Below are 13,142 nucleotides of genomic sequence, written 5' to 3'. Positions count from 1 at the left end.
TACCAGTATTCTTTCCAAATTACCAGAGCAAAGGTGAATATAAGTTACGTTCCCTGGATGTACACAGGCAATTAAGGTTTTACCTGCACAGGACTGCTGGTCACAGGAAATCTGTCCAACTCTTTGTATCCTTTGCAAAACCCTCTTTGGGAAAACCAGTATCAAAAGTTACATTGTCCAGATGGATTTCCCAATGTATCCTGCTTGCATATCAAAGTTCTGGTTGACCTGAACCTGAAGGAGTCCACGCCCATTCTACTCGATCAATTTCTACCTCTACCTACCTCTACTGCTTTTTGGTCCAGAGTTTCCTTGGATGACATTTGTTCAGCAGCCACTTGGCTTCATCTCATATGTTCATTAACCATTACAAGTTGGACATAATTTCCAGAGGGAGAGCATCCTTCGGCTCTGCAGTGCTCCGGAATATCCTTCCATGAGGACCTCTCAAGGTTTGTGTAGCTGGGGACTCTGTCCCACAGTTTGATGGACAAATGAAGTTAACTACTTCAGATAAAGAAGTTATGTACTCACCATAAAGTTCCATCTGAGTAGGTAATCTTCATTTGTCAGCAACTGACCCCCCCTCCATCCCCCTAACCTATAGTGCATACTAGAAGGATTCCTTGCCCTTTGTTTCCAGATTACCTTAGGTTAGGATTTGCAGGTGATCCTTGTGTTGTAATACTCTGTGTTACTAAGCAAACTCGATCTGAGGTCAGGAAGGGTTAGCATGGGGATTATGGGTAAGGGGGAGGAGCTTGGAGTTCGGATCTTAGCTATTTGAAGCTGCCGGCTCGGATCCGATATGGATCCGATACCCACAGGTTGCTGACAAATGAAGATTACCTACTCAGATGGAACGTTATGGTGAGTACATAACTTCTTTTTTTAAATATCAGTGGATATTTATTAGTTACCCAATCCATTCCTCTCACATGTATACCCAGTGCCCTTACTTTTTCTGCATTTATCTTGTATACCAATAATTCTCATTACTTCTTGATTCCTGCAAAGTTAGGATATAGCTGTGTGCATATAGGCTAATCTTCAAATCCATCACCTCCCATTTATTTCCCCTAATCCCAGAATTTTTTTTTCTTCTGGCCAGTGGTTTCAAATATAAAGCAAACAGCAAAGGGAGGTGGGGTGAGTAATGGGTACTCCTGCTTTCCACCCTTTGCTAAATTCAAAGCTTTTCAAAGTCTTTGTCATTAACTTAACCTGTGCTTCTGCCAAGCGATATAGTTTCTTGATTGTAATACGAGATTTGAGAAATTCCTGATTCTGTAGTACTAAGAAAAAGGCCCAATACATTCTTTTAGATGTTTTTTTCTGCATCAAGAGATGATATTGCTGTCTCCTCCTGTGTGCTTTTAGTGTCTTGTATCATCAGCTGTGTTATATTATTATCAAATGTCCCTTTTTCTTGAATCAACCTACACTCATCCATGTCTTCCAAGTACGACAGTATTCCTGCCAATCTTTTTGCTATTCACAAAAACTTTATAATTATGATTTAATATAGTGGTAGGTCTATACGAGCAGTCAAGCTGCAGATTTTTCCTTTCTTTAGATAACTGTGCTGTCATACCTTTCTTCCATGACTCGTGTACTTTCAGCATGTGTTTCATCTTGTAAAATAACTCACTTTTCAGTTAAGGCCTCTTGCCCCAGCCTCCCCATGTCATTTGGAATTCCGTCTGGCATTGGTGATATGTTTTTTGCCCTTGGATCACTTCTGCCACTTCTTGTTTTGTAAAATCTGCCGACAGTTTATTCCCTCTCCCCCCTGTAATTTTCTTCTGATCTTATTCTCCTTAGATACTTGTTTATAGCAATTTTTCTTTCTGTTGTACCTATTACCCCAGTATATAAGCTTGAAAATTAATTTTTACAGTTTTTTTTCATGATCTCTGTAGGGGTATCCACCATTTCACCACTCCCCTCCTTCATTTGTTCCACCTTCTGTATGTTTAACTGAGCTGTCAAAGCTCGTATAGCTTGAGGGTTTATGTTGTAGAGTGCACTTAGCTCTATGCCCAGTGACAGGATTCTGTCATCCATGTTGTTGTTTTGCTTTTATTTTCCTTAATTGCCTTTTCCTTTAGTCATTTTAGTTTTCTTCACCCATATTTCCTTTAATTCTTGCCTTTGTTCTTCTGTCCTCCTGCTTATCTACTCCTTTTGTTTTCCTGTTCCCAACTGATTCTTCAACTGTATCATCTTCTGTTTTCATTAGTAGCGCTCCAGTTTTGTTTATTCTTGTCATGTTTATTACCTAGCCAGCATGTGGGATAGAAGACTCTGTGTACTATGTCTTGGGCCATCTACACTCGTTCTGTTTCTGGCTGTTAAGTATTCATGATCCAGATTCATTACCAAATCAACCCTCACTTTCTCTATCAATTCATTTTGTTCTTCCAAAATCAATATTTTGTCTGTTCTTGACCATGAATACCATTTGGGGCTGTAATATTTATCATCTCTTATCTTTATTCCCCCCCAACCACTCTTTAATCCAACCGTTAAATGTAAAAGTAGTACGGCAAAGTGCATTGTGTGGGTTATCTTAAGTGAAAACAGACAGAAGAAATATATTTTTCTCAGTACTCCTGCATCCATTCAGTTTTCTAGTACTGCTTCACCCTGTTCTGGATTGCAGGGAAGCTGGAGTACTATCCTGGAACTCAGCTGGAGTAAGCCAGAGAGAGAAAAAAAATATCTGTTTGTTAACCAGGTAGGCCCACTGGATGTACTATCCCTATTCAGGACAACCTTAGAGCAATGTCTGATTAAGTAACTTGTTCAAGGTCACACAGTAGGCAAACAAGGGCTGATGGAGTCAAACCTGTACCATTGGGACTCCAGCTTGCAACCTTAACCTCTGCACCAACTGCCAGACCGTGTTCTGTTTCACTAATTCTGAATGGGACACTTGTCTATTTTCAGACATCATTTGTACAGCATACCTATGGGTAGTTTGAGTTCAGTCATTCATTCATCCTCATATCTTTAGGATGTGGAAGGAATCCAAAAATGCCTGACAAAAAGCCACTTAGACACAAATACAGTGTGCAGAGCTCACACAAAAGACTCCTTAGCCTGAAACCAAACCAGAAGATGAAATACTATGAAGCAGCAACACTAAAACTCTCTTTAGAGAAACTGTTGCTCTATGGGAAGGAATTTGCTCCTTTGCCAGTATCAGTTGAGGTTTGGTTAGCAGACCCAGGTGTTAAGGGGTATCCAGCAATGGTGGGAGTGGGGGGTTGCCATATCAAACTCTTTTTTTTATCATGGGAACATTTTTCCCCCCTCACCAGTGTATTGTATGAAAGTTTTATGGACTGGACATGTGTATGAGATGTATTTTCATGACAGCTTTTCAAACATGATGTTTTTTTCAGCTATTTATTTATGGAACTGCAGTCTGTTATTACGTGCTGAACAGCTGGTTGTATAAATGCTAATCAGAGATCATTACAACAAAACCTGCTGTGATTGCTGGAAAATAAATATTATGGATTGAAATAGACATTGCTGTATGAGCTGTCTTTATTTTGTGTTGTATCTTTTTGTGAATTGTTGGGATATTGTAGTACAACCCCTCAGTTTCACACCATATGTTAATGTATTGTGGGATGAAGATTGGAACAGAGGGGTTGCTTTTTCAACTTTTGCCTTGATAACTAGTGTGCCCTGAAACAGCCCTGGTACTTGGCACTCTGCTACTTGTGAAAGTGGTAAAGGAGGAGATGTAAAAGAATGTTATTGTAAAATACAATTAGGATTTAAGCCATCATTCAGTGCTTTTTTTAATTTTCTGTTTTCAGACGTCTAATAGCACCTGAGCGGGAGATTCTTTTTCACACTTTAGCTAATAACAAGGAAATCATTAACCAGCAAAGACAGCGACTGGACAAGCTTGTTAAGAACTTGCATCATCTTCGACTGTATAACCAAACATCTCAGTGGAGCATGCCTAGTGATTCTGCAGTTGATGGAATTCAGAGGTGAGGATCTGTTTTGGATTTATTTGTAATGTGAAAGCAGTGACTTCAAGTGACTCACATCTGTAGTTTGTTTAACTGCGATGCCATTGTTCTTCTTCAAGGTCAGTATTTTTCTCTGAAGTCCATGTATTTGAGAATGTGTGTGCTGCTTCTGCCAACACTCATACAGACCCCTCAGGGGTGACCTCTGTCTGACATACACAGCAATCTTGTACCTCACCTTGATGGGACTGCTGCATATCCGCAAATCCAGCTCCACTCAAGTAACCCTCACCCGCGACCTCAACCTGGTCTGTGACTAAGACAGATTTGTGTCCCAGAGACTCTCCCTTCTGGAGAATAGACTCCTCCTCCACGTCATGCAAAGTTACCCCTTTTCAGCACAACCTGGATAACTGGATGGGGAACAGAAAATACACCCCTGGGATTCCACCTGTGTCCCTACTGGGCAAGGGCATCGGGTGCTGACATTTATTTTATTTTACATTTGTTAACCGGGATTTTCTGACTGAGCAAAAGCTGGGGAGAAAAGTTACAAAACATAGTTACAAAAAAAATATATAACCGTTGCAAACACAGTTAACATTATAATCATTCATAATAAAACTTGTAGAACAATTATCATATATATGCAGTTAAATTATCTATAAAAATGTTATGAAGAATACGACAGCAGAAGGAAAGGAGATAGTGTTAGGTAAAAAAAGAATGAAGTAGACTAGTTTAAGTTGTAAATGTTTTGGTATAGAGGAGAAGAAATGATGTTAAGACAGAGGAAGTTAGGTTTGTTATTTAGTGAAGGTATATTCAAGGAGGCTGAGAACAGGTACAATTTCAGTGACTAAGTACTCTTTAGTGGCTAGATTGAATACTTTAGCATGTGAAAGTGATCTAACTTCTTGTGGGAGTTAGTTCCAATCAATAGAGGGATGGTAGCTGTATGTAATGTCTCCTATTTTTGGACTTGGGTTTGTAAATTTGTAAAAGGTCTTGGGTGGAGCTCCTGAGTAGTCTGGATGGGACATAGTGGGAGATTATGGTGCCTAGTGCTGGACAGTAGGATGGTGAATAATGGAGTGTATAATTTGGAGCTGAGAGAGGAGTAGGAGGTGTTGTAGTTCAAGCCAGTTTAGATGTTTGAGAGAGATACAGTGGTGAGATTTGTAGGTTTGTTGTGCAGCAAATCTGGCTGTTTTGTGATAGGTTGATTCGAGTTTGCTAAGTAAGGTGGAGTTAAGATTTGGGAGCTGTATGTTAGGCATGGCAAAAGATAAGTATGTGTGATTGTAGTTCTAGATTCAAGGGTTAGGAATTTTTATTTCTGTAGAGAAGTCCTAGTTTATGATGGGTTTCCTGATACAGTTATTTATATGGAGGGCAAATTTTAGCTGATCATCAATGGTTACACCAAGGAGTTTAGTACTAGAGTCAGCAACTATGAGAGTGGGATTTAGTGATTTTATTTGAAAAGTAGATTTGATATGAGTAACAGTTTTGGGGAGAGAGAGATATAGTTTAGTTTTTTGGGATTGAGGATGAGCTGATTATTGGTGAGCCAGGTTTCAACAGAGTAGCTGTTAGAAGTTCAAAGGGTGAGTTAGCAGTGGTGATAACTGTGGAGTCATCTGCATATTGGACTAATGAGGATTGTGGACAAGAGGAGTAGAGTGAGTTGGTGAAGATATTGAAAAGTAGTGGTCCAAGGATGGATCCTTGGGGAACACCCATTTTCACTGGAAGGGGAGATGATAGTGAGGACGGCCATCTTACTGGTTGCTGTCGGTCAGTGAGATAGCTAGAGTTCCATGCTATTGTAGTAGAGACATTGAGATCAGAGAGTTTATTCAGTAGCAGATGATGTGAGATAGTGTTGAAGGCTTTTGAGAGGTCAAGGAATAAACATGAAATAAGTCTGATTATCTCTAGCTATAGAAATGGTGTTGAGAAAGGAAATTAGAGCTGTAGTGGTACTATGGGTCAGAAACTGTGCTGAGTGGTAGTGAGGAGTGTGCCCTGTATAAGATATTGCATTATTTGTGTATGTATACATTTTTCTATGACTTTAGATAAAGGGGAGAGGATAGCTATTTATCTGAAGTTTGAGAGTTCTGTGGAATTGCCACCTTGGTGAATAGGTATGGTGTAGAATTGTTTCCAGATAGCAGGTACTTTAGCTTCAGAGATGGAAAGGTTGATTAAAATAGATACTGGCAAAGTAATAGAGGGAGCAGCAATCTGAAGAAAGTAAGATGGGATACTGTCAACCGAAACAGAGTATGGTCTTAGTTTGGAAAGAAGGGTTTTGATGTAAGCAGTAGGGACTGCTTTAAGGAAAAGAGTTTGCAGAGTTGGCTGTGGGTGGAGGTTCCAAGCAATTTGGAACATTGTTACTGCAGTATTTTAGATTAGGATTGAAAAGTTTGGCTATTGACTGAATGAAATAGGTATTGAAGGTGTTAGCAGTCTTTTTTGGGAGATTTGTCAGGAGATGGATTAGCTGAAGTAGGATTACCAGGATTAAATATTTGGTTTATGGCATTCCAGAATTTTTTTTATCTGATTTTAGGGCAGCTGGAGGGTTATAGTAGAAGTCTTTTTTATCTTTATCAATAATGTTTTGCCTTATTTCTCAGTTCTTTATACTTTTGCAGATCTGCTGGTAGTTTAGTTTGGGTCCAAGTTTCCAGGCGCGGTCTCTGGCTGTCATGGGAGTGCGAGTATTCTTAGATAGCCGAGGGGATTTAGTAGCTTTTATCCTTACTTTCCGTAATGGGCCGAGTGAGTTTAAGATATTCAGGAAGGTTGAGTTAAAAGCTTGAACTGCTTCATCAAGTGGGAGCTGAGTGAGGAAGTTCCAGTTTATTCCAAGTAAGAGATTATTAAACGTTTCTGGGTTGAATTTGGATAATTTACGACAAGTTATGTATTTATGTGGTTTAGATAAGTGGGAGGTATGTCTAAGTACCTTTATTGGAGAGTGGTCACTCAGGCAGTGAGAGAGTGTTTCAGGACTATGGTATTTAGATGGATTTGAGACAAGAATCCAGTCAGTGAGAGTGTACTAGTAGAATACGTGTTATTGGTATGAGTAGGCTGGGAGATAAGTTGTGAAAAGCCATATAGATTTATATGGTATGTTGAGTTAGAACTGGTGTTTCCCAATTTATGATCACGTCCCCAAGGAGGATTATTTCATTGGGGATGTTATGGGAGAGGTAGGAGAGAATGCTTTCCAATAAGGGAATGTTGTCTTCTGATGGAATGTAGATAGGTACGACAGTAATAGTAGTATAGTCATTGAGCTTAAGGTTTGCTACCGGTAATTTTGCAGGAGAAAAGAAAGGTATAGACAGCTTTGGGGTATGTAAAACATTTCAGAACATGGGCTAAGTTATTGGCTAGGTTTGTAAGTTCTCAGAGCCAATAGCCTAGTAACTTCCTGTGATCAAGATGGTACATATTGCAAAAGGGGAGAACGCTTCTACTCGAACCTAAGTCTTTTCTGATGCTATCTCTGGATCTCGGTTCTTATGTGTGTAATGGAAATGTCCCCATGTTCACTGCCTAAATAAGAAGAAACTGAAATGGTTGCACTACTGTTGGAGTATTTCCAAAGGTCTGCACTGGAATTGTTTCTCTGCTTGGCAGAACTCATAATTGCTAGCTGTTCAACCACTCGGGGAGAAGCTCCTGAACTGCTTGGTTAATTGAGCGATGGAGGTACTTCACTGCCAGTTCCTGAAGTAGGCACTCCTGTCCCATGTACAGTTAGGCGTTTGCTCAAGTACTATCATAATTTAAATTAAGGATTGAAGATATCAGTCGCACCTTTTTGGAAGTGAATAAGTTCCTTTGATAGCATATTGGCCCTGACATTGTATGTTGTCCGTGACTGTGATGAGGAGGACAGTTTGTCTCTCTCCTTGCACTTTTGTGCAAAGTGCAGTTAGAGGCCTGAGAGAGGTGCATTCCTGGAAGCAACCTTGTTGGGCCGTGTTTTGGCACATTCACACCAACTACCCCCCCCCCCCCCCCCCATTACAGGTCAGCAGCATTAACCACATCTAATATGAGCTCCCGTAGGCCATCTTGTGTACCCTGCAGTTATAATACAGTAGTTATACTTGGGGCCAAAGATTGTTCTACCCAGGCCTTCTCCCTTGTCCAGTAGTGGTAGGGCCAGGTAGTCTCCGGTGACAAAGCTGACAACTAGGGCATTACTTGTTGGTATGGACATGAGATTGTACTGCTATGAAACATGGACTGCTTAAAGTACTGAGCCCAGTGCAGGCCTACATTTTCACCATATTACTTGTGAAATAGGCATCCGTGCATGCCAGTGGCCAGTCGGTCAACATCCTGAGGATGTCTTCTCAAGTTCACCCCTGTATTTGTTTGCGCATGAGATCACCTTTGATGTCCTTCCTTGGATCAGTGTTGCATTGGTACTAACAGCTGGGATACCTTGCCAGGGATAGTTGTACATTCTGCCAGCACACGACATTCTGGGTCCTTCCTCTCACACCATATAGGCAGTATATATGAGCTGTACATGGGAGAACTGGGAAGTACATAATGGATGCATGGGTGTCTATTACCTCAGAACTTTCTGCAAACACTGAAACTGGAATTCATCTTCAGTCTGTCAGCAATACAGTCACAGTTGTTTCCATTGTCTTTGGCAGATAATTATCGCTGATGGGAAGCCTTCTTTTTTTTTTTTTTTACTGTTTCTTGACTAAAAATATTCTGTTTCATATCATTTGAGAGGAGAAAATGTGATTATGGAAGGCAAATTCCTTACAGGGGCAATCACTCTGAATGTCTTTTGTTTGAGGGCTACTCATATTTATAAGGGCTATTCCATCTTTCAGTCCTTTGTTCCCAAGACTCAGAAACAGGTTTCCATTAAACATTTACCTTGAAAACCCAAGGCTTAAAGAGCCTGCACAGGATAACATGGCATCTGAGGCTTCCCATTCACGTGCTCCTCCTTTGATGGAAAAACAAGTTTAAGAAATCTAATCATGAAGCTTGAGCTCCCCAGTTGGACCCAGACATCTGTTGTGTGCCTTATGACGAGTCCTCAGGCCACCTGGGCTCATTTGGCTGTTCCCTCTATCGCAACCCAGTCAGAGGATGATAATGAGAGCACCCTTCTCATGTGTCCATCCCAACTGATGAGACGCATCTACTTTAGGTGGGAAGGTGAGCCTCCCCTTATTCCGGAGGGAACTGAGGGTACTCCTCAAAGTACTCCATAAGGAAGAAGTAGAATCTGGCTTTGTTAAAGATGTGTCAAGGCTCGGAGCTGCCACAGTTTGTTAGCAGACGTCCCAACCAAAAAAGCATTTGATTAAACATCTCTCTTCCTTATAAAGATCCACAGAATAAGTGGTATGATTTCTCTCTCTATTTCAAGGCTGTTATGTTCTGTTAAGGTCTGCTCCCTAAGTTCTTTTCTTTTGCTTCATTCATTAACTTACAGGTTAAGAAACTGGTGATTAAGTCACTGCGTCCCCTGACTCTCCTTTGAAAGAACTGGCCTTTCGTGATGCATTTCATAAGGTGATACCTTTTCTGTGGGAAGGTAAGCAGGTGTCAGATATACAAAAAGGTATGTGATCTTTTACATGGGGATTCCTAAACGGCCGTTCCTCCTATTTTAGAAAATTTACAAGATACTTCTATTGCTGACTGTCTCAATCCTGAATCCCGGCCCTCTGTCCCTAAGAAACCTGATAGATTCTGCAAGGTTCCACACCCCTTCATAACTTTCTGTACAAGAATTCTTCTTCTGACCCTGCTGTAATTTCCTTCATCTCTGCTAACTTACCAAGCTACTTCCTTATCCCATTGCTATGCCCAATGACAAAGCACAGATAGAGATGGTAAAAGTTATACACATCTGTCACTTTATCTGTTTGTGTCATAAACTGCCAAACTTATAATTCAGTATCTTTTGTCTGTTTGGAGGTTTTAAACAAGGTTTTGATGAATTTACCAGAATTGGTCAATAAAATGTTGGCTATATCTCTCTTGAATTCTGCCTCTCAAGATGTTAGGCACTCTGTTATGTTCATTTATGATTCAGCTGCTACTGGTTATGTACAGAAGAGCTTCTCTTGGCTAAGGCTTCAGTCTTCACCAGAAGATTGCAAGTCTACAAATTTTTGGACTCTCCTCTGGATAAAGAATGAACCTGCTGCTGCTGAACTTTTCAAACTTTTACAGGAGAGAGGCAAGATTACCCAATAATTTAATCAGCTCTTTCTGTCTGCTGGTGCTAACTTTCAGTAGAACTACCCTTCTAAGGCTAGCTCCTTTTTTCGTAAAAATCAGGGTGCTCCAAAAGTGAAAGTTCTCTAAAAAGAATTTCTGAGACAGATCTCAGCAGAAATGTAAGGGGTCAAAACCCCAATTCCTGACAAACTAACTTCCTTATGATTGCCTTCATCTGCCTTCCTCACCTTAGCCAGTCCCCTGTTCCTGTTTCTAAGAACCTGTGTACCTGTCTCTTCCTGTTTGGGAATCTGTAACAGACAAATGTGTCCTCTCCATCCTTCAGAAAGGTTACAGAATGTCTTGGATTGTAACTTCAGTTCACTCTGAAGTTCCTTTTTCCCTTGCAGCCAGGTCTCCCTTAGTCTCCCAGTTCTTCAAGACCTAATTTCTCAGGGAGCTATCAAGTTAGTTCCAGCCTAATCAGTAATGAAGAGGGTTCTTTCTGTTCCAGAGTTTTTCTTGTTCACAAAAAAGAGGGCATTTGGAGACTCCTTTTGAATCCATCTTTCATCAACACTTTTTCTAAAAGTTCCAAGGTTCAAAATGTTGATCGTTTTTAGCACCTGTTCCATCCATACTAGAATTCTTATTTGAACTCTTCGATAAAGGTTCTATTTTTTCCACCAAGTTCCAGGTGGCTATTTCAAATTTTCACATTGGATGAAGTATGTTCCTGTAGCCTCACTGGAAGTTTGTAAAGCTTTCTTAAAGTAGCTTCCTACTTAGATCTTCCAGTAGAGACCCAGCCCCTCCCTGGGATGTCACCATTGTGCTGCAGACTCTACCTTGGTCTCCATTTGAACCTACAGCTGCTGCAGACCTAAAAGTTCTTACTTGGAAAACGTTTGGCAGTGACATCAGTCAAATTAATTTTGGAGTTACAGGCACTCGCGTGTAAACTTCTGTATTTAATTTCTCACAAGGATAGAGTCGGTCTTCGAGCTAATGTATCCTTTATTCGTCATGGGACAAAGAGATTAAATCTATATCACTCAATAAATGTACCAGTATTTTCCCCAGATAATCAAGCAAATACTTGTTGCATATGTTAGATGTCCACAGACAACTCAGATTATACGTTTGTAGAGAAAACACTTCAGAAGAGACGATTGATTGTGAGAGCAGTGGAAAAGTTTGTTGTCTAGATGTCTGTCAGAGTGCATCTTCTTTGTCGGTCTGTAGAAGAATTTACCATTACCAGGCAAACCAAGGGCTCATTCAGCTAGGGTAGTCTCTACCTCAACAGTATAACGCTATCCATTTATAACATTTGTGTTACGGCACACACACTTGTCTCACTGTAAGCAGGATGTGCAGTCCAGATCACATGCTCCTTTTGGTTACACCATACTCAGGAATGTCCTACTTTGATAATGCCCAGATGTTCTTCATGTTTCACTGTTGCAGTCATTACATTTGGGTAATCTGCTGGCAGGTTGCCCTCAGTCGGCCTGAATAACAAAGTCTTGGGTCCTGCGTCGGTTGCTGTCTCCTCTTCCATGACATCAGGTCGTCAGGGGTATAAAATATGCAGCCGACGCCATCTTATTCAGTCTTTTCTTGCTGCGCGGTGCCCGAAGCAGAAGCAGTTCACAAGTGCCGGTCGGCCGACTCCTGAAATTTTCGCATTCGAGTTTCAGTACCGAAGTCTTCAACTAAAGCTAAGTACCCAGTTGGGGAAACTTTTTCTTGCTCCTTACCGATGTCAGTAAAAGTTAATAATTGCATTACTTGTGGGAAGCAAATACCTCATAAGGATTTTCATTTGTACTGTATTCCTTGCCTAGGCCCAGATCATAACGTGCCTTTCTGTCGATTTTATGCTCGATTTAGCCAACGCACTAAGCATTGGTATATTTTTGCTTCATAATATTTTGGATCCAAATTTAATTACCCTGAAATGTCGTCTATTAGCAATCCGACTACCAGAGTTCACAAAAAACACAAAGGAAAACACAGAGACAGACCGTCGAGGTCCAAAACCGACGACGAAGCTTCTCCTAAGCCAGTCGCCGGTACTCGGCGAGGTGCTTTCGCAGCCCCTGATAACTGCTACTTTTGAGTCGCAGGCCTTTACAGAGACCCATGCGGAGTCCTGTATGCCACGAGATTCTCAGAGTATTAAACCTGCGGATATCTCTCCCTTGGATGGGTCCAGAGCCGCTGAGCAGGCACCAGCTTCTGAGGGTGTTTTCAGGCCTCAACATTTTTATGTAAAACTGACGCCAGCTTCAAAAACAAGATCAAAAACATCTAAAAAAAACGACACATGAGCCACGTGCTCAGGCCCTATGTCTAAAAAACAGATGATCAAAATGGCTGAGGACTTAATTACCTTGATCAGGCCCCCCCCCCTTGCTAAGAGGGCCTAGGCAAGACACTGATTATGAATCTTCAGATCAGGTTTCCATTTCTTCTGATTCCTCTTCTGATCAGGAATTTTCTGTTCCACCCTATGAGGATTCAGATGCAGAAGAATCTATCCCATCTGGATTATTTTTTGGGAGAACCTTGCATACTTTAAGGGAACATTTTCATTGGGAGAGTCAGGATTTCTCTGAATCAAAAAAGAGGCTTAGGGATTTCCTTTTTCTTCCTCAGCATAGGCCCTTGGCTATACCTCCTGTAAGACCCTTTGAACCCCCCGTTTCGCCCTATCGTTTCAGGCAGTAGGTCCAAAACCTACCCTTTAGGGGTAGCGATTGACACATATTTGAAACCAGTGTATTCTGGAATTAAACATTTAGTAAAAGATTCTTGGGAATTTCTAAAAAACTTTCCTGTTAACATTGACTGTCAGAATTTAGTGTTTTCATCAATAGATGTGGTGGACCTGTTCTC

General features: G+C 40.9%; 1 protein-coding gene across 1 annotated transcript in view; it reads left to right on the top strand.

Moving 5' to 3' along the window:
* The window catches only part of NUP214 (nucleoporin 214), a 3,229,616-nt gene that overhangs the window by 1,406,084 nt on the left and 1,810,390 nt on the right, over nucleotides 1–13,142 (top strand). The window contains exon 19 of the mRNA XM_044058190.1: nucleotides 3,837–4,016. Within this exon, the coding sequence (XP_043914125.1) occupies nucleotides 3,837–4,016 (180 nt within the window). The remainder of the gene's footprint in view (nucleotides 1–3,836; nucleotides 4,017–13,142) is intronic.

This window comes from Protopterus annectens, chromosome 16.part0 (assembly GCF_019279795.1).
Source record: "Protopterus annectens isolate FY-2018-M chromosome 16.part0, PAN1.0, whole genome shotgun sequence".
Taxonomy (NCBI): domain Eukaryota; kingdom Metazoa; phylum Chordata; order Ceratodontiformes; family Protopteridae; genus Protopterus; species Protopterus annectens.
This window is presented reverse-complemented; position numbering and strand designations above follow the sequence as displayed.